Source organism: Balearica regulorum, chromosome 13 (assembly GCF_011004875.1).
Source record: "Balearica regulorum gibbericeps isolate bBalReg1 chromosome 13, bBalReg1.pri, whole genome shotgun sequence".
NCBI classification, from domain to species: domain Eukaryota; kingdom Metazoa; phylum Chordata; class Aves; order Gruiformes; family Gruidae; genus Balearica; species Balearica regulorum.
Window position 1 is genome coordinate 19,765,669 of NC_046196.1, and position 24,171 is coordinate 19,789,839.

General features: G+C 38.0%; 1 protein-coding gene across 1 annotated transcript in view; it reads right to left on the minus strand.

The window, feature by feature from the left end:
- Window positions 1-1,604: 1,604 nt before the first annotated feature.
- The window catches only part of ESRP2 (epithelial splicing regulatory protein 2), a 107,525-nt gene continuing 84,958 nt past the window's right edge, over window positions 1,605-24,171 (minus strand). The window contains exons 17-27 of the mRNA XM_075765842.1: window positions 23,800-23,898; window positions 23,629-23,683; window positions 22,712-22,822; window positions 21,762-21,894; window positions 21,516-21,558; window positions 20,710-21,011; window positions 18,353-18,574; window positions 16,896-17,094; window positions 15,475-15,667; window positions 14,250-14,427; window positions 1,605-2,982 (exon numbers count right to left, since the gene is read on the minus strand). Coding sequence (XP_075621957.1) covers window positions 2,824-2,982; window positions 14,250-14,427; window positions 15,475-15,667; window positions 16,896-17,094; window positions 18,353-18,574; window positions 20,710-21,011; window positions 21,516-21,558; window positions 21,762-21,894; window positions 22,712-22,822; window positions 23,629-23,683; window positions 23,800-23,898 — 1,694 coding nt within the window. The 3' untranslated portion in view covers window positions 1,605-2,823. The remainder of the gene's footprint in view (window positions 2,983-14,249; window positions 14,428-15,474; window positions 15,668-16,895; window positions 17,095-18,352; window positions 18,575-20,709; window positions 21,012-21,515; window positions 21,559-21,761; window positions 21,895-22,711; window positions 22,823-23,628; window positions 23,684-23,799; window positions 23,899-24,171) is intronic.

Genomic DNA, 24,171 nt, shown 5'->3' on the forward strand with positions numbered 1-24,171 from the left:
TATGACGACTGGAGCAATACGCATTTCAGCGAGCTATGCCCCTGTTTATTCTTTTACTATCATTTTTTTCATGTTTCTTTTAGGCGAGACCACAGAGCTTCCAATAGAAGCAAGACAGTTCAGAGTGTCTCTAGGTTGGGCCTGTTGTCAGACACCCACCGGGGGTCTCCGGTGCAACCCAAATGCTATCACTACCCTTGGAGTTGTTTTGTACAGATAACTTCTTTTTAAAAAAAAACGTACATGACTCACAAGTTCCACATGTTAGCTGTTATACAAACACAGAGCCTAAAACATCTGAGTTCAATCTCTATAACTAGTTTCCACTATCTCATGCTAAACAGGGATTAAAACGAAGTTTAGCTATCACCAAATGCTTTTTCTGATGGCTAGAGACAGGACTTTGCACATGGCAGAGTTTGCCACTAAGTGTGGTTCATGTTAGCATAGCATGGGGCTGCGCTTAAAAGTTTTAAGCTGCGACCATCCTTGAGTAAACCATAAAGGTGTTAAAGAGCCAGGGGAATGTGTACATCTAAACCATGGCCGAGGTGATACTTGAGGTGCTCCAATCCAGCCCTGGCTCAGGTTTCCCAGCCTGCCAAGGAAGGTGCAAATCGTGTATAAACAACAACAGAAGCAACTGTAAAAAACAACAACAGAAGCAACTGTAAAAAACTCCTCACATACATACACCTGTATGCTTTTAGTAGATTAAGCATCATTTTAGCTAACAGAAAACTACAAGTTCTGTACAGGTTATTAAGAGAAAAATAAGATGTTTCAACTGATTGCAAAGCCATAACTACGAGGTGACCAGCTGAGCCATGGCAGAATGTAAGAGTGTGGACTAGTAGCTACATGGCATAGGTACTGTATTGCTCAGGATACAGAGTCCCAAAAATTTTAAAAGGGAGCACTCTCCTCAAAGATGCAATGAGAATGTTAATTATAATGGTGCAGTCCTCTCTAGTGTTACTTTAAAAGCAAGATTTTTGGTAGACTTCAAAGACAAATCTTGGAAACAGGTTAATTCAAAGAATCCCACTTTAAAATAATGAAAAAGGTTTCTCTCCAGTCTTGCCTGATTGTGATAGAACTTCAGATGGGAGGTTTTAATGATGAAATAGCATCTGGCTTGGGATGCTTCTGACTAGAGAGAAACAAACATTGTTTTAATGCGATTCCCCTCCCCCCCCCTTCATTTTTACTACAGAAAGGTTGTCTGGCTCCATCCTGACATAAATGTAGCATTCTGCATTGCACAGAAAAGGGAGTCACCTATTGGGCCAGTTAAATCCAAACATGAACACAATTTTAAGTTCAATTCTTCGTTTCCTCTGGCACCAGAAAGAGAGAACTAAGCACGTAAACAGTTCCATCACATTGCCTAAAAAGTGTTCCACTATAAGAGAAATATATACCGTGCGTATTTCTGGCTTACCAGCACATGCAAAAAGAGAATAGAAAAAAATAAAAAGAAAAATCACACCACTCACAAGGTACATATGCTTACCTAAATCTACGAGAAGGAGAAAAGAGTAAAAGGTTATTTATCAGAGAGTGATTCCCATGAAGAGACATTAAAGCAAAGCATAAGTTAGTTTCAAAAGCCAATACACATCGTAAGCATCTCTTTTATTTGTTGTAATATAAAGAAGCATACATCATTCAGTTCTTTTAAGTACAACTCAACTAACAAAAAAGATCAATTCCATGAACATGTCACAACAGGATTCATTACATTTTGCTCTGCTGGTATTGCACTTGGAATGGTTTTGAAGTAAGGCACAGTAAAAACAAAGTCATTTAGTGCTTCTACAGCAGATGTCTTTTTTTAAACACATGCTACATGACGTAAAAGTACTTCTAGCTTATGTATATACACACACAGGGAAAAAGAAAAAAGCATGCACTGGAGGATTTAGATTTCAACATATCTTGTTTCATAATATACAAATAAAGTAGTTTAAAGATGTAAACAAATTGCATGCACATAAACTAGAGCAAAATCTTAATACAGTATCTGAAAGCTATTATGCTTAAATAAAAAAATATAACTTATTAGTACTCAGGTTTATGTGCCATTTTTGTCCTGTAGTGATTAAAAGTTTGGGGCTGGGGGCAGGGAGTTATGGGTGGGCAGGGAGGATTTTCCTGGTTTTGCTGGTTTTATTTTTTTGCTTTGCAGGTTGGCAGCAGTACATTGGTAAAAAAGACAAATATGGCTTTTGCAAAACAACGTATAATGAAAACATGAGAAAGCACAATTGCATTTGGGATCCAGCATCCTGGTATTTTCCAGTCAGGAACAAAAAAAAAAAATCAATATGATCTACGCTTTGAACTGGGAAAGCTATGCATTCCAAAAAACCTTTCTAAAGACATTTAAACTCTACAAAACCCAGACACTTTGTCAAGTGTAAACTCTTAAAAACTAAACACAGAAGAAACTGAATGACTCAAGCTTCGCTTTCCACTTCAAATACTACTGAACAGGTTTATCCCATGGCTGCGATAGCTGAAGTGCTATTAGATTGTCCTCAGAATTAACTAGATGCCAGGAGTGGGCTTGCTTATTTTTAAACAAGTACATTAGAAATTAAGTAAATTAACTGCATATTTTTTGGTTTCACTTTATCTTTGGCATAGGATACGCCATTTTTCAAATTAAATACAGGACATGTACCACTCTACATTCCAACATATTATGCTGAAAAGGCACATTTGCTGCTGCCTGGGTGGCAAGGGAAGACTTCTTATTTTGCAAAAGGCACGGTGTTTAGTGCGACATTCTTTCCCCCTTCCCCAAAGAGTGTTTAGTTAGACCAGGTACAGTTCTACATAGCGGCTTCCCAGGAGCTGTCCGTTTTTCTCAGCCACTGCTTTCTTAGCTAGATCCAGGCTTGGAAAAGTCACCAATGCCTCTCCACTGGGCTGGCCGCTAAAGTTGTAAAGCACGAGGATGGAATCTGCGTGGAGCTGCAATGGTACAAGACGACAAAAGAAAAAACCTATTAAGACCAGACACGACACCTGGAAATGCAGTTTTTAATGCTGTGCATCTCGTTCACTCCACTCTTGTGTCTGTGACAAAAAGATTCTGGATGTGACAATAGGAAGGAGGAGAAGGAGCTGAAGATTAAAAGCTTGGCTTGGAGAACAGCAGCAGCTCTTATTCCACTGTTAGTGCTGAACAAAATGATGTAGACCTAATTCCATGCAAAGATTTTGCTAGAGAAGTAATTCAGATTAAAGGTTGACAAGGAAAGGAAAACTTAGATGTTAATAAAGGGTAAATGGAGCAAGAAAGTCCAGGCATTCAGTGAATAGTTCTTGTACTACATGGACTACTGGCCAAGTGACAAAGGCTATAAGGCATGTGAATATTCACATGCAAAGTTTAAAAAAAACCAAAAAAATTTTTGTTGTTTGATAGAGCTGTATGAGAGTTCAGTGTTGAGAAGATGAGCTGAACTTAACACAGGTATACAGTGCAAGAAAGATTGTTCAGTAAAACGAAGTAAAATTTGGTGCAATCCAACTGAATTAAAGAAACCTTTATTGTAATTTTAACAAGGCTAAGAAAAAAAAGCAGGATAGCAAGTGAGATTATTTAGTCATTGGAGTTGATTTCAGAGTGCATTTGCCCTTTGAATCTGCCTTTTAAGAAGTCACAAGTGCTGAGTTTAAAGCCGACATCTCTGCCCTGTAGTACCCCAGCCATTCCTCACAACGTGCTGGAAGTCCTTCCAAGCTAAGTTCAGAAGCCCTATTTGTTGGCTAGAAATGGATGTCGGTGAAGTTTCAAAACCAAAAGTTGAAGGATCAAAAGCTCAGCAAACACAACTAGTTTGTTGGAGAAATCAGTGCCAGACAAAATATATGGTCTATGCTGGAAAACCAACCAGTTTTATGAGTATTAATCCAATTCAACTTAAGTTCATGTGATTTATGTCCTCATGATTTTATAAAACATTAAAATATTTAAGAGTTTCGCTTTTTGTAGAATTTATGCATGCCTGGTATACTGCAAGAATATCAGACTTCTCAGTTATTACCAGCAGCAGTTTCTGATCAGCTTTACATCCAAACATATAAAAATAAAGAAAGTACATGCCAGAGCTTCACTCACCCAAACATTTAGCAGGCAGTAAAAGTATTCTTAAGATATAAGCAACAGTACACTTTAGAAACTAAAAGCACGTGTAAGACAGTTAGTATGGACTTCGTATCATTTATTCTCACAGAACTCAGGTTAGTCAAGAAATAGCATGCAGAAAGACATTCAAAAGACAAATAAAACATCATGCCTGAAGCCCAGTTCAAGTTCAGAAGTAATCTTGGTTTATTTCAGAGTAACACTGTGCTCAAAGAGAAAGTTGTACACAGTTTGGGTTGAGCCGCAAATCTGAGCTAAACGATGGTCTGCAGGTCTTTGCTGTTAATCAGTGTGGGATCAAGTAATTTAGCACATCAGTCCTGAATGTCAGTTTAATATTGCAGTTCAGAGTCAGCTGAAAATACACATGGAGCACAGTTAGACCTCTGAGTACAGAGGAGAGTTTTAAAAAAGTAGTTCAAATGGCAGCCTTGGTGTAATACCAGGGTAAGGATCTGGAAATTCACGTTATAAGAGCTGTGCAGAAAGTTAGCAGAGAAGTCTACACATTCTGCAAGCAACATAATTTAAAAGGGTTAAATAAAACCCTTCAGTTTGATTTTCATACACGCTAGTTTTAGATTCTTATTTATATAGATTTAAAGGTAGAAGTAGATTTTCTTTATATACATATACTTTTTAAAATACAGATTCAAATCCATACAAAATCTTTTTTTCTGGATATTTTGTTCTAAAAAGAGTGTTATCTGTATGATCTGTTTGTTGGACTGCTTAGAAATTAGGATGACTTACTCCATGAATCCATTTATAGTCAAAGACTGTTTCCATCTCATACCTAGTAGAACCCTATTGCTGCTCTGGTTTTCCAGTTAATCTGGGTAAAAGAAGAGTGCCAGACAGATTGTCCAAGGTCACAAAAATATGGAAATGCTCAGAATAGTAATGGGTGTTCTTCTGTACACCAGCAGACCATGCAGCCTCTAATCTATCTTCTCTTTCACAGATCTAACAGTATCCTGAGAAACCAACTGATTTGAAAACAACTGAGTTGATGGTGATTATGTGAAGATAGCTTTATCTATGAAGGTACTTCTATCAAGGCACAGGATTTGATTGTCATTTTTTGTACTGAAAGTTTTGCATGTTTAAGGAGGAAGGTCACAAACTCCACATAGGTCACAACAAAATTTCTTTAAGAATTGTGTGTTAGTGCCAAAAACGTAGGGAAGTTTACCATTAGCAAATTTAGTTAGTTGCATTAGAAAGTCACTACACCAAAGAAACCATCTTCTAAAAAAAAAAAGTTCACATTGCATTAGGGAGATCAAGAAACAGAGAAATTAATCTCTATATAGCTATGTGATACAGAAAAGGGAAAGCTAGAGGTTTGGGGGTTTTTGCACGTGCATTTGTGGGCGCTCTGTAGCCATATCAAGAAAAAAATCTTCTACTGCTATGCTAAAAATAAAATACTGGACTGAAAGCTTCACGTGAGAAACAAACACTAATAAACCCTTCTGGAAGCATCTGAGCAGAACCAGGCAATCACACTACCTCCACCACTGCTGTCCCATCAAATAGAGATCACAATTGGCCTGTTTCTTTAGATTAGGTGATTTTTTTAATAGGACAAAAGCACGAAGTTTGAAGCAAGGATCCCCACGCAAGCTAAAAAGGGGAAAAAGCCATAAGCAAAAACCTCTGTATTACCAAGCCCTTCGTTCCCTTCCCATTCACCACTGGAGACCCAGTTTCTGCCAGTTGCATCTTACCTTCTTCAGAAGTTACAGTGAGTTACAAACAGACCCACTCTTTCGGTGCTTGTAACACACTCCTTGCTTGATCGCTCAGCTGAATAAGGCCATTGTAGTCATCAGGTGCATACTACAGTACAAGTGTGATATATGATAATCAGCAAGAGAAGGAACAGTTCTGGTACAGCAAGCCACACAGATGATCATTTGCAACCATAATTAAGAGCATCAGCTACAACAACTGGCAGGAGACAGTGTATTTGACAGACACTATTTTTATGCAAGATAAAAGAAAAATACATTAACTGAATGACTGGTTGTAGAAATAGATTTAAAGTAAATGCATGTGGTGAATATTCTAAACTGTGTATTTGAACTGTTCCTTATCAAGAAAGGGAAATACTTCTGACCATGAAGTGCTCTTCTTTTCCTTCTATTCATGAGACACCAGCATCAAGCAACAAAACTCTTAATTTTGCATAGTTGTACTTCCAGTAATGACTCTCACTGGGACACCTGTGCATCTTCCAGCATGCATACTGAAGTGGGGGATTAGAAGTGTATGGATCTCATTGACATCTTTTATGCAGTCATGGAAATGAACTGCAGCTTCTCTAGGATAAAGCAATAAACACTTCAGCTGCATATACTACTTGCATTACATAGACTACACACCAGTGTAGTTAAAGAAAAACAATGCCCCAGCATGAATGCACTTCAAAAATAAAATAGCATTTATACTACTATAGTATATTTCCGTATAGGAAAGAAACTATAAAGTGTAACTGCATCATGATAAGTTTGTAGTAGAAGAATATTAAAATAAAAATAGTGACTGTACAGTACAGTCACATCACTAAATTAAAATTAAAAACCCCACATGTGGATCAGATCTAAGAAACATTTGAGATTCTGAATCTGAAAGGTAATCATGCATACTATTGGAGGGCTTGGTACAAATATGATATCTATAGTCAGTAAATATATCTTGGGAATATGAAACATTGTTTTGTATCTATCTTATAATCTTTCCAACATTACATATCCTAGAAAGGGACTGAGCATACTTGCACATGCTACAAAGACTACTGAAGTGGCTCCTGTAATCCCTAAGACAAAATGTTTAACATAACCCAAGTTATAGAATGTCCTTTCAGTGGCAAGAAGAGTTTCCTGTCTCCTCCCAAAATGGTTGTTTTGCACTAATATTTTAGAGGATTGCCAAATGCACACAGTGTACACATACTATCCTGCCTTCCTTTGATATTACTATAACACAAAAAGTCTCCTGCCAGCTTAGGGAGAAAAAGGTATATTTGGGCATACAGGACATGTTGTATCCATCCAAAGTGAAGTTGAAAAGAGAAAAAAAAAAAACCCATCACAGTATACACCTTCTACAGAGAACAATAACCAAGAGCCCAGAGAACATAAAAGAAAAGAACCTCCCAGAATTTTTACTACTGAATTCTAGCCACCTTCACATCTAGACCCATGCCATTAAGTAAAAGACAAATATAAGAAGTATTTTCTAGATAGTCTCTGCCAGGGCAACCAGACCGTGCAAATATTAGATTTATCAGTTCCCAGACCTGCCCTTGAAACAAATCTACAAAATGTAAGTTTACTCTTCGGAAGGAATGTCTCAAGATAGTACATACTTTAGATTATCAGTAGATGTACAGTAGGTAAAGGTCTATATTCTCTTGTGAGGGACAGCGTTTAAAAGATTAGACTTGAAATGCATAAACAATGAGGAAAACATGAAAGTGGGAAAACTACCCTGCACAGAAATGTCAAAGTTGTCAGAGCTTAGGCCTAGGCAGAGAGAGAGGAAGAAATAAAACTCAAAATACCTAGCAATAGAAGCAACTTCTAATCACAAGAAAGACATGTGAGAGACTGCAGTTAATTAAAACAGAAGTTGTGGAACAGTACATTCTTCAAACTTACAGATTTCAAAAAGTAGCAAATCAAGCTAGGAAATAAAGTGCTATTTTTAAGCCATTACTTAATCTATGAAATACAATCTCTACCAAAGTTTTCCTTCATCTCATCCTATTAAATTGTATACTCTCACATGCTCATAGATGATGAGCAGGGGAGACCTATTTCCTAGAATGACTGAAAGAGAATGCAGAAATAAATTCAGACAATAAAGTAATTGCTCTTCTCCCCTTGAAGTAGTCATCAAGAAGTCTAGCTCAGTCTAATAAGAAAGATTGCACAGAATACCACTGTTAAATTAAGAGCTCCATTAGAAAAGTCAGCCTCAGAGTTAAGTACATCAAAATATGGTTCTCAGCATATGCTCTGGTGCTATACTGACTTCTTCCAGTGATCAGAGATGGGAGCTAGGATCAAGAAAGATGGAAACTAGGTATGGAATAAGGTTTGCATTTAGAACCTAACCTAGGAGAAGGAAGCAAAACAGAACCTTTGCAAGTGGTTTCTAAATAAGATTCTGGGGTCAACTGTTAGCTCTACGGCAGGCTACAAGATGGCAGGAAGAATATGTGTATATACTGGTGAAAAAACCCACAGCTGACTGGAACAGAGATTACATTGAACAGTGAAGAATGGTGTTTCCCTACATTCTTTTTCTTGTTATCTCCCCTGTGAAAGTGGGGACTTCTAAATCTTAAGACATGTCTGTTAATAATAGCAAAATGATGTTTCTTGAAGGACATGTTGCTGCTTTACAGAATCAGCATACCTTTCAAGCATAAGGTAAATACCTTTCAAGGTATTAATATTTGAAATGGCAGAGATTTCAACTCAGGTATATTAAATAACACTTATTATAATATTAAATAACATATTACAATAGACTATATAAGAGACAGATGTATATTAAATAACATTAACATCTCGCTCCCAAAGGAGATAACTATTTCTGACCAACAATTACGTTCAGTATAGTAGCATCTCCCGATCTGCTATGCTTACTGCAGTGCAAAACTTTTCAAGATTATAGGAATCAGAGACAGACCGGTTAATAAAAAGCAGTATATGATGCACTCTCCTTGTACTTTTTTTTTTTTTTTTTCCTTCAAGCTATTTTATTTCTTTCAGGAATACCTGCTACATTGAGAGAAATATGGGACTGTCCTTGTCCCCTCACAAACTGTGCACTGATTTAACTAGGTCACTAACCAGTGAGACACTGATTTCCATTTCATTTTTGTACTTCCTACAGTGGACATTCAAAGATCAGTCTAAAACAGCATATGCAAAGCAATCTAGGGAAAAAAAATCCATTGCTAAAAACAAAATTAAAATTGGAAAGCATATTTAGACATGCCCCAACTGGGAAAAAAACAAGGGGAAGTGAAAGGTAAAAATAGTTCCCACCTGGAAAGGAAGACATCATCAGCAAAATGGCCTCTTCAGAATTGTAGCTGCAATTCTAGTCTAAACTACCGATAAACTCTATTGCAGAACAGTTCCCAAAGGGAAGAAATTAATCTCTCAGACTTTGGAAAAAAGTCTAGATATAGTAAGTCTGGAACATAAAATCTCATTTAAAGACTAGGCAACTGTAATCTTTGGCACAAGAGTCAGGAGAAATACTCTAAACTGGCTTTGCCACCAAGTACATCAATTGTACCTTAAGAGTGCCGATACAAGCACCAGCAACCACTTGAATGCTCTGCGGAACAGATACCACCTGAATGTTTTGTGGAACAGATACTGAAATATGCAATGCCTGTTCCCAAAAAATACACCTTGAAGATGGCACCGCTTAGTCTCTTGCTTCAAGCATGGGAGGCAGACAGAAACAGTAACCACTAATTTACTACACCCAGTCTTACAGATGCTTTCTCCACACAGGCAACATTTCCCAGGAGAAGATAAATTTAGGAATAAAGCAAAAACAAACAGCATACTCTATTCCAAGTGCATGGAGGTGAGCATACAGTAACGTCTATATTGCCAGCTGACTTCGGATACCAGTAAGTGGGAATTCTTCCTCTTTCTCTTCCCTAGTCAGAAGGTGCTATGCCTAGAATTGGCACACAGACAACGGGGTATCCCTCTCAGACTATGAAGTGTCAGATTTCAAAAGGAACCCATAGGGAAGAGAGAATACTTCTTTGTTCAAGCATGCATTTCAGAGAAAAAAACCTAATCCCTAAAAAGTCAGTAACAATGAAGCCTGCTGTCCTGATACAAGAGAGAAATGTTGTTAATGCCCTTGGAATTTAGCCATCCATCCACTTCCCTTCACTTCCTTATTACTCTTTTAAGCACAAGCCACTCTCCTCCCCCCACAACGAGCCTTGAAGTCTCTGAAGACTTGGAGGATTAATATACTGCAAAAGCTCTGTTTAGCTGCGGATAAAAGGCACCTAAGCCCAGCAGAGGTTTAAAGAATAGTATTTATTTTAAGCATCTCCTACAATAAAAGATGTACACAAAGAAGTTCCTACATTTTCATCCTAGCCTTTTTCAGCAAATAAAGCTCAGCTGGTGACTGTAGCCCCTAAACCTTAGTCTTCTCCTAGTTTATTTTTTTACTAGTTCTGAATGAAGCATACACCTAAATAGCAAGCCTGCTTTCTAAGAACTAATCCACATGGTCTTTTTCAGGCAGACATGAGTTCACATTCATGCCAACCTGCAAGAAATTGGGCAACTACTACTAAATGCATGCGGAATCCTAGCTAAGACAACAGTTGTGAACTAGCGTTTGGTCAGCTAAGGCCATGGGCACAGTTAAATTGCATCTACTTGTACATAAATCTAACAGTTGTTGTCAGAATACCAACTCTGTTGATGTTAGTAATAAACCTGCATTCTCATAAGAAGCAAAAAAAAAGTCATTATTTGAAGACTAGAAATATTTCTTATTGATTCATCTAGTGGCTAAAGAGTAAAATCCATAGAGGATTTAGCCAGTAAATAAAGAAAAATACTTTATAGTGAAAAATTTTGTTCTTATATGCACAAACTACTTCACATAAATCCATCATCCAACTGCTATACCTGTTCCTTCCTTATTTACTTGATTTCTCTTACTGCTGCTACAACTGTACAGAGCGATGGCCTAAAGTAACACTGACAAGACTGTTGCATGTAATTACTATTTTTGCACCACTTCTTCCTCAATTTTTTCTCCACAGGATCTGAAACATTAATTATTTTTAATTCTAGAAGAGTGTCTTCACAATCACATATTTTTCAAATTGTAAGGGAAGTTTCCTATAAATATCCATAGATCCCTTACTTCAACATAATGCCCAAAGACCAACATCTGCTGAGCAGCTGATGTTTTAGCACCTGTCAGAACAACTACTGTCATCCCATTGTCCCGAGTTGTATGGTAGGGTTTTGTTGTTGTGGTGGTTTTTGGTGGTTGTTGTTTTAAATATCCTTTAGCTATGTATCCATATGATTGGAGTCAAATCAACAGCCCTATTGCTTTACAGTACAACTAAAAAGCAGTTTAACATGAATTACTTACTGAATCAGAGTACTAATAGCTCTTTTGAAGATTACAGTACACTACAATATTATACGGAGAGGTGATGGGGAAAATTGCCATTTCCAAGACTTACTACCAAAATTCTTCACAGGATTGTCAACATTGTTTAGTGCAATACACATTAAACACATGCAAGCTGGAACAAATTTTCAACAATAAAAACAAGAAAGCAGAACTACGAGAAGAAATCAAGCTGCTGAACCACTAAACAAGAGGCTAGCGCTGATAAAATTAAATGAAAGTTAAAATGCTGATCTGCAGATTTTTACATTGTTTGTTATTAGAAGCATGTACTGATGTTGAGACCAGCTTGTTGAAGCCCACGATGAGCAGATCTATCTCTTAAGAGGCAGGTCTGGTATGAAAGGTGCTTTCACTTAAGTAGCAACATGTGGATACATGCAATATACAGAGCCCACGAAGACTGAAGGAAAAAAATAGAAGAGAATAAAGCAAGAACTAAAACTTCAAACCTGTTCCTTTCAGACAAGGACATACAAAGACAAAAATCACCCTTCAATCTCAGCATCTCTGATCTGGTTCCCAGAATACCAACATTGAAGACCATCGAATACCAACATCAAATAGTTATTCAGAGATTAAAACCATGCCCAAACCACTGACGATTATTAGGGGCTCACTTTATAAACGAGCAGAAGCATCGTGCAATAAATCCTTGGGCAGCAGCAGAAAAATAAAAAAATAATGTGAGGAGAGAAGAAAGGGGAGGAAAAAAGAAAAAAAGATTAGTTATTGTTCCAGAGACTTAATATTGTCCCAATACAATAAGTCACCACCTCTTTTTTCCCCTAAAGGAATGAGCGAGTATAAAACTAGCATTACCACATGTGGGATTCCAAGAACAATTCAAAATAATTCCTTGGCTCCTTTATAAGATAATGAACCCGATCTCATTTGGACAACATCTTCTAAAGAAATCAAAGAGGCGACCAATATAATAACAGTAACGGATGATGACAGGAGGTTGCAGCAGAAGAAATATAGTTTTCACCTTGTGGCAAAATTTGTATTCATTTGAAACATTTAGTTGTGCAATACAAACACTACGGACTGCTCTCCCAATGCAGAAATGAGGAAATGGGCAAATTCAGCACCAGTCCCAAAGTTCAGATTCCCTAAACTGAATATTTAGTGGAAGACAGAGCTACTAAACATTGTCACTGACCTGTTCCATGCACAGACAGGTTCAGGTCACATTTTTCAATGGTGCCCTTACAGCTGAATTTCAATTTAGAAAATAGGTTTCCCCACTTAAGGTTTTAATAGACCCACCATCCATCCACCAAAAACCTCAGCCAGTGGGGGCGGGGGAAGGTAAAATACCAATGGCTAAGCAACAGATGAATGATTACTACTGTTTGTCATGAAAGCCACAAGTAATTGAATTTGGTTGAACTCTGCAAACATCTGTTGAAGAAAAAGCCCTAAAATACAATGACATTTAGTTTTTTTGTAAATATTTGTCAAAATTCATCAGACTTTTTATAAGCTAACCCTCTAATCTCTCCACTGAAAAAACCAAGTATGAGAAACTACTTTCAAACATAAATGTAACGTTTGAAAGACACCACAACAGGTAGAGCACTGTCACCTTCCAAATACTCAAAACATGGAACATACACATTTAAGCATGTGTTCTCAGTCTACATTCATTTACATAAGAGACATTTGGCTCAACAAATTAAAGCCCATTGTCCTTTAAGAATCTTAAAGAAAGAAAAAAAGAAAACCAAAAAAACTTACCATGCCTGAATGTTTCATATTAACTGCTGTTATGCATTAAAAAGAATTCACCTGCATCTTACCTTTTAGCAGTATCACTGTTACCCAACTTACAAAATTTTGAAGAACAAACATGCAAAAATTGTCACCTTTTCACACATACCATCTGAACAGTGGTTTGAGACCCACCAAGAGAATTTTAAGTCAGGGCTTTTAAGTAGTATCAAAAGGCCAGATTTGACATTTGTGTAAGTTATCCACAAAAGTTAAATACTCACCAGAATATACCATATTCAATTATCTTTCCTTTTAGCAAACATGTGATGACAAAACATGGATATAAATACAACATCCTCTGAGATGAAAGGCAGCAGACATGGAAATACCCATTACATGGAGTCAAATAAGTGCTGCTGGAAAAAAAACCATTTGTACCTGGTGCTTTTTTTTTTTAATGTTTCTCAAAGATAAGTTCCTATGTGTTTGCTCACTGATAGAGCATTGAATCAGTACACACTGACTGAAGTTACCTATAGCACGTAGAATATTTAGAGCACATAGAATCAGTACAAAATGGTCTGGAGAATACAGTTTTTCTTTAGGTTGCAATGTAATGCAGTTTTAATGGAAAATTTTCCTGCCTGTAACCAAAATAATTAGTCCTTGAAAGCACGTCTGACAGAGGTGTCCATCTGCCTCCTTTTGCAAGCAAGTCACCACACCTAGGTCACAGCCTTTTGCTCTCAGCAGGCTTTAATACTTAAATCTTGAAGGTCAAACACTGACCCTAACTAGAGCTCTCACCAAAAAGTAGCCAGGACTGAAAGCTTTTGGGAGCCATCAGCTTCCTCTAGCAGCCTCTTCATAGCCCCACTCACACTGGGGCTCTGCACTTTCTCCCTCTCCAACCACAAACCCTAACCCTACACACTAAATCACTGCTTTCAATTTAGGATATATTTTTTATATAAGAAATAAGGCAAACGGTATATTAGACTTCAATCTGTAAGTTAAATATACAACATCGAGCTTGCACACTTGTTCAGCAGTTTCCAAAAGCACTCCCTTGCTTAGTTTGATCCCCACTGATCATTACTCGATGGTCCAAATACAATATTAAGGAGAGAGACTGCATACTAACCTGGTACCCCTGGAAGAAGCTGAGTATCTCCTTCATTCCTGTGTTATATGGCAAGCCCTGCATACGGACTAACGCTCCAGGCTGGGGCAGAAGCGGAGTGTGGGTGGCAGTGGCAGCAGCGGCTACAGCTCCTGGAGGAGCTGCAATATACCCCACAGTGGTAGGGGATACTGGAGGACTGAAAGAGAAAGAAAGGCAAATTGTTATGAAAACCAATAACTGGTTTTAGTACTCTGAATAGGCAATGATGAAACTGGAAATTTAAGTTTGAGAATAAGCCCAAAAACCACAGAAAAACAAGCAGCCCATATGTGGACTGCTTTATGGATTCTCTTCATTTCTCTTCAGCATCTGTTTATTTTTAGAGAAGGGAGGAAAAGGAAAGAGCTAACATTTGTAGTTGAAGACATAAAGAGCAGCACTTGTTATTTCACAGGGGAGGAGAAAAATTGTAGCTGCAGATGACTTCTTGTAAGATTTTTTTAATAAAACCACGAAGGAAAAAAGCATGTGTCTGTCTGTGTCTCTGTCTGTGTGTATCATAGCATGGAAAAGCAGGCAACAGCCCAAATGCGGTACTTCTGAGCCACAAAACAGTGACTAAAGTAGTATCTCTGGTCAGGGCCAGTCTAGCAATTTAGCAGATACTCAGGCTAGTAAGTGTCACAAGCCTGGGAACTATCAATGAACAAGCTATTTCCCCAGGGACCGAACTACCAGACTTCAGTGCACCATGTTGATACCATCTGTGGGAAGGGAAAAGGTAGAGATCATCTGCTTTGCTTACACATGTAAAGTGTTCTTTGCTCTCGCTGATATAAGAAATCAAACCTAGTACACACCTATGATGAGTCTTTCAGTATGGAAACAGCATGGCAAGTACAAGAACAAACTAAGGGGTGAGGGTAGAGGTATGTATTGACACAGCTTGTCGTTTGGCCGAGAAACAGAACCACCTTGATGACATTGCCCTAGTGCCAAAACCACTGTTAAATATTAGACCAACATTATCATGAGATTCAAACAGAACCTACAGAAAAGCCAAACTTCATTAGAAGGCCACAGAGAATCAGTTAAAATGGCTACTGTCTCTGCTGATGAACATCAAGTTCCCATGATTATCTACACCAGAAGTACAAATTTAAGAGCTGTTCACAAGTGACTACACAGTTGCCTGCTCCACTGAGATGAAATGTCAAGACAAGCAGCTAAGTCTAGGGGTTACCTGGGATAGTAAGCTGTGTAATTCATATAAAGCTGAGCAGCCTGAGCGGGGTAGTAGGTAACAGTTGGAGGAGCAGCCGCAGAGGCCTGGGGAGTCCTGGTGGTTGGCAGGAGGGCTTGTGGCTGGTAAAGCGCTGCCTCTGCTGGGATCACAGCTGCTGTTTGGAAAGCAGCATAAGCTGGTGGAGAAAGACCTAAAACCAAACCAGGACACAGCAACAAAAAACAATCAAAACAAAGATCTGTGCTATAGGAAAGCAGTTATTCATCCCAATGTGATTGATACTGTCTGGGCACGATTAACGAACATTTGCGCAAAGACTGCTCTCTAGCCTCTACCCTGGAGACCCCTGCTACATCACTGCGAATGACAACTTGGCCATTCAAAATAAGCAATTCCTAAGAGTTCACAACTCCTAAAGCTGAGCAGCCTTGTCCATATGCAGATGGAAAGTAGGGAACTTCAGAGTTACTCAAAGAAAGCATAAAGCCACATGCATAGAGAAAGCAGGCGTGCCCACCAACACACCCTCTGTTCCTTCTAACAGAAGTTGTACTCTGTGGGACAAAAGTACCCTAATATTAGCTACACATGGGCTTCCGCAACTGCTGACCATGAGTCTTCATGTATAAGCCTCCTGCAACTTCATAAAGTATTTTTGGGATACAGCAAATGGGAAAAAGAAAACCTCACTAGATCACTAACCTGATGCATTTGGACAAACAAATATCTGATTTGTATAGGAACATAAAGCTTAGCTTGGTGTGCAAACTGTTTTTTAAATACTATATTTGGCAGCTTTTTACTGTTTTGCAAATACACATCAGTATTTGCTTAGTGATTCGGTAGTTAGGCTGATTGGAATGGTACAGTAAAATTCCATTATAGTTCCACAATAAGGTTCACTATAATCTTAAATAAAATAAAAATATAAAAATCCATCCAACTTCACCACTCTATGATCTGTTAGCATATCATCCCAGTGGGTGTGTTCCTTCAAAAAAAGCCCAAAGAGTAACTTCTCAGTACTCTAAGGTGAGATAGCAAGGGCACTCATCGGCAGCTAGAATACAGAATTTCTCCCCCTTTTAAAAATCCCTCTAATTCCAAATAGGTTTCACTACAGGCAAGTCTACCGCAGAGCTCAGAAGAACAGTACACCCACAAAAAGCAAAGTGTGCAACAATTTCACTGGCAAGGCCTTGCTGCCCTCTATTCACCACCGAGAATACAATAAAAACGCCTCTGATCAGTCCCATTATTGCCCAAAGGGAACAATTCCAATCTCAGCACGTATACAGATGGATGATTATTTTATTGATCATGGCAAAACCCAAGTCAAAAGGTGAAAGGCCACAAAGCTTCAGCACCTACCACATATCAGCCTTTAGCAGCAGAGAGCAGAAGAATTGCCGACTTACATGGTAACTTACATGGCGGTGGGGATAAGCCACTACGATTTAAAGTGCCACCCATTAAAACAAAGTTCATCTCCTCTCCTGAACACTGGAATACTTCCACATAACGGTCCTTCATCATTTTTTTGTGACATTTTTGAGCCACCATAAAGGCTTTGTCAGCAGATTTCATTTGGATAAAAGCATCACCTGATGGCCGTCCCTGGGGAAAGGGGAAATAAACAGAAGTCAATCTGTTATTAAAACACCCAGAGCACGAGAAACTCAGAAAATACTAAGATCAAATGTCTACTGAAAGTCTGTATTGTTCTTCCTCATATGGCACCAATGACTAAAAACTCAACAATAATTTTTAGGAGCAGAAAGGTAAGATTCACGTAACCAGCACCCAGTTAACACAACACTACTTCCGTCTTCTGCAGAAGAAATGGAGAATAATTTAGCATGAAAACAAAGTTTGGAGGCCTCTAATTCAAACACTGTTCAAAGCGGGGCTAACTTTCAAGTTACATCAGACCATTCACAGCCTTCTCCACTTGAATTCTGAGAATCTCCAGGGGTGGAGATTCCACAGCAGCATCTCTGGGAACCTGTTTGAGTGCTTAACTAATTTGTCATTGTGGGTTGTTTCCCCCCCCCCCCCTTTTCACCCAACTGCAATTTTCCTTCATGCAGTTTATGAGAGCACTGTCTCTTATTTGTTTGCTGTGAAGTTGTAGGAAGAGTCTGGCTTTGCCTTCCCTGTAACTACTTTTTAGGTAATAGTACAACAGTATAAAGCTTCAGATATGCTTTAGTAGAGTCCATAGTTACATTAAAAATTGATTTCCAGGTTGATTTTCTGCAACCTGACAGACATTGCTGTATGTATAAAATATTAAAAACTTCTTTAACAAAAAAGCAGAACAAATATAGTGGATCTCTCTCATTTGTTTTCATTACCTCAATATTTCTGCAGCTAATATAGTTTATTTTTAACACAAGACAACAGGGAAAAAATATCCCTATGTCATTAAAATATATCTAAACCACAATTTTTAATTATCAACTTCCTTTTAAGCCTGAGAAGTCTCTGATCAAGTTAGAAGTTAGGAAAACTAATTTTTCCACAAACACCACTCAAACGAGACAGCTGCCACTGAGCAGAGGCCCTCAAGCTGACAGAGCAGCTTGACCAAAACACAAGGAACTATTTAAGACAGTCTCCAGGATAAATCTAACATTACAAGAACAAGCTTCATCCTCCCCAGTCTTATGCATACATATATAGAAAGAAAAGCAAGTGTTTATGTAAGAGGGGAGGAGAAACAAGGAGAAGGAAGGAATGAGAAGACAGGCAGACAGAACATAGTATTTTCTCAAGGTTATAGAAGACAGCACAGACAAGAACAGGTAAGCCACCCTGACTTCTAACCCTGTTCAACAACAAAAGTTAGCCCTCCCATGCAAGATGCTGTTACCTGTTGATTAAGGACCATGTGAACTCCATGGGGCTTGATATCAGCTGTCGCGTCTCCCATAAATTCCAGGATGTCATCAATGCCAGCAGTGTAAGGAAGGCCTCTGAGCCGGACACAGTCACGTATGCTACCCGTGGCAATGGTATATGGTGGGGGTATGACAGGAATGATAGGAGTTGGGAGAGTGGGAATAAGAGGTGTTGACATATATCGATTAAGTACCTGTTGGCAAAAAAAAAAAAAAAAAAAGGCACATCGATAGAGATTTACACATCACCTGGTTGAGCACAAATCAATTCTCACAATACTATTTCACACATTTAAATAAATCCACTTCCAACATCAGAGGAAAAAAAAAAAAAACAAAACCAACTTTCTTAAACTAGATTATTGCGGATAGTTTCCTGTTGGGATCTGAAAGTTTCAAACTCAAAAGGACACAGAGGAAGTCTTACAAATTTAGTTTGCTAGACCCTAACAATGGACCTTTCTAATCTCATTGTAAAAAGGTTAAAAGCAGATAAGTTAATTTCAGAATATCCCAAAAAGGAACATTTGAAAACTACATTTGTGCTAATAAACCACTATCGTCACATACAGTTCTTACTTAAAGACAGTGATTTTAAAAGAACTGGGACCTGATATAACTAATAAGTAAAAACCACTAGCTCTAATCCCTTCACGAAACCTGATTGGTTAAGTGAGGGTGTTGGTTTTTTTTAACTTGAGTGCTGATCTCCAAGTACAGGGTTTCTGGGAAAATTTAAAAAAAAAAAAACAACAAAAAAAACCCAAACAAAAAAACCCCACAACCTCAAAACCAAAAAGCTATAGGAGACCTTGATTTCAATGTTTTATTTTCTCTTGACTCATTCTCAGATGACAAAGGGAACATAACTTGCTGTTGGGGCCTACAGCTGAAAGGCATATTTAGCAATTATTTTCAGAAATAAACAAACACATTCCACTGAAAGAGGTACTAAAAAAGAGGTTACAAAGCTTTAGTTTTGTCAATAATGATTCAGCCTAGGGAGTTTGTCTCAACAGAAGCCTTTTTTCAAGAATCTACTTGTAGCACCTTTCAGGTCAGAAGCCTTCTCCCTCAGTTGTGTATAGAATATTGCAATTACTTGGTCTTTACACCAAGTAGATGAGAGCTGGCTTTACCTTTTCTAATTACTCAAACAAGGAGCTTGTAATTCCCCCCCGCCCCCAAAAAAATCATCTCTTGCTCAAGCAGCAAAAAGTTAGGGTGTCACCCTAGACAGCTGCCATAGAGGAAGAGGTAATGACGTAGTGATAGAATACAAGTTATACAAGTTTTATCTAGGTCTCCCTAACAAAAATGAGAACAAAGACTAGTCGCTGTGACAGAGTAGTTTTGTTCCTTAGAGGACTTAGCTGCTTCTCTCTAAGGAGCAGAACTGAGGAGGAAGGATAAAAAAAAGAAATCTCACCATGCCATTTCACTTAGCCTTCACGATACACATACCAGACTCTTGGCTGTTCTAATCTTCATGTCACAGTACTAAGGGTAAATGGCAGGTCTACAAGTGTGGATATTCTTTCCCTTGCCCCATCACTTCTATGGAAAAGACTTCTCATGTCACATAGATTGAAACAGTAACTGTATTAAGTTTTTATAGCCAGTGGTTATGCAAAGATCAGGTCAAATATTTTAATGGTTCCCTTTGGCATTATCAGTCTAGAAATATTTTGTGTCAGGCAGAAAAAAAGCAATATTTGATGTTTTTCACAGGCTTGACTTGCTGGTGCCAAAATAAAATGGTTTTACCAGTTTAAGAAGGTGATAATAGAAGCTAGTGAAGGATAGGGAAAAAGTGAAATACGTTATCTTAGGAAAACAAATATTTCACTTCCTTTCACCAAAAATCAGATAGATCCTGGTAATTCTTAGTTTCCAACAAAGCAATTGTAGGAAAAGCTGTTTTAACGTGTCCAGATTTGGATTGATGTTACAAATTCTGTACATGGAGACCAGAATTTAAAGAATACTGCAGGTTTTCAAGAAGCATTACTATAATACTATCAATCTAATATATTTTAACTTATTTTTGTGATTCCAGCCAACCTTAAAGTAGAAGAAAATTATCCAATGATTTTTACTTTATGGTCTGAGGGATGTTAAAAAAACCCAACCAACCAGTGGCAGTAAAACCCAAAAAACAATGCTGCGCAATTTTCCATGCTGACCAGGAAGCACATATTGCTCTTTCTAGAACTTGACATCTTTAATATAATAGACTTTCATGGTTGTCTACAACGTATTTGCATCCAAGTGTTAGAAGAAAAGTTTTAAGTGTTAAGTTTCATGTCTCACAGCCAATAGTTACAACCTGTTGGACTTCTGCTGCTGTGCTCCTGAAGAGTTCAATGTAACGTTTTCCAAGTATTTCTTTGTGCTTTTTAAGTGCATTCTGTGCATATTCTTCACAGGAAAATAACACAAATGCATCTCCTGTGGGCCTGCCATCTGGGTACTTGACAAAGAGAAGTCCCTCTTTCCCTCCTGTGACTGGGCACTCTGGCCCCAGGAACCCCAAGACATCCTCCTGAGTAGCAGTGAATGGAAGGCCTCTCATCCGGATGATAACTTGATTCTCCTTAGATAAGAACTGGGCCACTTCATTGGAGGTCCCTGTTAGAAAGATGAGAACATATGGTCAGCCAACAACATATGGTCATGCTGGTCAGTCAATTCCATAGGATGCAGGAGCAGCAAAACATTAAGGAGCAATATAGGAGGTAAGTAGCTAGCAACAAACCCACAGAAGACCCGAGACACTACTAACTCCCAGTAATCTATTTTGAAGGGAAACTCCGCTACCCTGAAAGTGTTTCATATTTCAATGAAATTGGAACAAAGATGAGATCAGTGTCAACTTATACAAGGTACACAGATGCTTCCATTGCAAAAGCCCATCCTCCTCCCAAACAGCAAGACCAAATGCTCACAGCTCAAATTCAACCATGTGAAACCAGAACTTGACAGAGTCAAGTGTTCTTGGAAGACAAAACAGGAAAAGCTACTTCATTATCCATTTGTGTCCCCAGCCAAAAAAAAAAAAAAAAAAAAAAGATCAGAACTAGAACAACACTCCTATGAACTTCAGTAATCACACTGAACTCCAGCATCACTTACCTCCTGCAATTTTTAAGAATTCTTCCCCAGTTGCTTTGTAAACCTTAAAGAGAAAAAAAGAAAAAAAAAAGCCACACATGAAAATAACAATATTCAACTCTAAAACACATACACTCTTCCACACATGAGAGAATTTTATTTTGGCACTTTGAGCAAGACAGATGTGCAGTTTGTTCTCATTTAAAACTGTAGTCTAAAATATTTGGGTTGCTCTCCAAAGATTTGTTTCAAGTCACTACTTTTTACCTCAATGTATCTGCTACCCATATGATGCTTATGTCTTTCCAGTGCGAGATCTCTCTGTTCAGAATTGACAAACCGAACTAATGCCTCCCCATTTCTTCTTCCTTGAGCATTCAGACAAAGAGCCACACCACCTCTGGGAAGCAAAACCAACAAAAAATAAAACTTAGTTTGAATCTTTAATAAATTTAATAAACAATTGTGTAAGAATAGTAAAAAAATCAGACTTTAACATGGAGTTTACAGACCAAGAAAGAAATAGCTACTATCCACAATTTAATTTTGGTTTTATGGAACACAATCATACTGCAGAATGCGCTTCAGCGAGATCTTGGATCTCATGCTGTTCACCACTTCCTCAACATCCATGCAGATGTAAATTTGCAAGCCCTTCCTATCAAGTCAGAGATGCAGATTTGAATTTCCTCATACCTCTAAATAAAAAAACCTACGTATTTTCTCAGCATTGAGAATCTGGAACATATATTAAGTGTCAGGTATGCTAAATTAAACTCAATCTCTACATAAATGCACACATATATATACACAGAGGTGTACACACATCAGTCATATGAAAATTTCTTCCAAACAGCACTTGGAGGTTTCTGAATCTGACCTGTTTAGGAGGTATACCAGAATACTGAAGAGTTGGCACAAAATTAAAACTTCTATTATATTTTGGACTCTGCCTTGATTAGTGCAGTAGGAGTTTCTCCCTTTAGGTGCTAGCAATAAATGAACATATGTTGGTTTTCAATTTATAAGTCTTTTTTTCTTCACACACTTCAAACCTCTTTCTTGCACAGCTGAGACTGGTAAATCTATTCAGTTATCATGACCATGGGGTAGGAAGGGGCCTGGGTGGGGAAGGGCAGTAGAAGCGAGGACATGAGGGATGTGTTAAACAAATATTAAAAGAACTTGCTATTAAAGACAAATTCTTATTATCTTACTTAGCAATGTTGAGTCCTTTGAAAAAGCGAGCAATATCTTGGTCTGAAGACTGCCATGGCAAACCTCTGGCACGTATTACTGTTTCACTGTCCACTGTTTCAGATTTACTACTGCACAGAAAGAAAAAAAAAAAGCCGCCAAGGTAAGCTTTAATCTAGGTTTTCCTTTGTGTTACCAAATTTCAGTTTGCAACTAATTTAACTTGTAAATCAGGAATATATTTGCTGTTGAGATTCTTCTAATTCTGTTACTTGTTTCAATAAAGAAAGATAACTGGGATAGGCATTGTATATATGAAAGGATTAAGATGTGCTGTGTTGTCACCACATTGCAGTTCCTTTAAAAAAAAATAGGAAGACTAAGTGAAATAATAAGGAACATTATTCATTTTATTTGAAAGATCTAACAATCCAATATAGATGGCTACAAGGCAGTCCTAAATATGAATACATATTACTTATGCTTAAGATGTTTCATTCTCCAGTTACTGCAGTGTATTTGAAAACAAAGAACCATTCTGTTTCTTCTCTCTCTACACCCAATATGCAATACAGTGTATTAGACCGCTCTTCAGAAGCACCATGTAGTTGAGCTGCATAGCTATTACCCCTGTTGACTTAGGGAAAGTTCACAAATATTTCTCCACCACTGAGTAAGATAAGTCAGCCTCGCTGCCATGCAAAACAGAAGCTAGAGAACAAAGACCATTTAACTTGCAGTGACTAAAAAGACAGACTAAAGTACAGCATTCAACAATACCAGCTATATTCTGTCTACACTAGACTACTGAATATGCTGTCACTGTTCTCAGGAACCAACCTACTTTCACAGTGACCACAGGGAAATAGTCACAAGCTTTCCTTGCTGTAGACAAGACTCATCTTTGGTTGTAAACAACGGTGACAAGGGCACTTACCAAGGACCTGTTTCGTACTTGTACTTCACAGTTTCAGGCTCGGTAAATATGTGATCTGCAACAAAACAGGAAGTTTAAATATAACCAGGGTCAGAGTTTACTTAAGAATGACAGTACCACTGCCAATTCTTATGGAAAGATTTCAGTATTCTGTATAAATAGGTCACTTACTACAACTTTCAGAGAGCATGCTGAAAATGATAGCCACCATGGTTTTCACTTGCCACACGCCAAAGTCCTCCTCTGTTTCATCCGTCCCTAAGCCTAGATCTGAACAGGTGATTATAGGAAATAACAGACTTGCACAATCATTTGTAAACAAGTCATAAGGCTTTCCTGATATTAACACAGAACCAGTAATCAAATTTACTGGTCTTAGCGGGGACACATGACCATTAGACATTTGTTACTCTGCTCATAAACTGGTTAATATTCACTTTAACGGTCAACAGTCTGAAAACTATTGATAGCTTACATAATTTCAGTGTTAACAGTTAAAAAAAAAATAGCAGAATAAGCTCCTATCATTTCAAACATAACTGA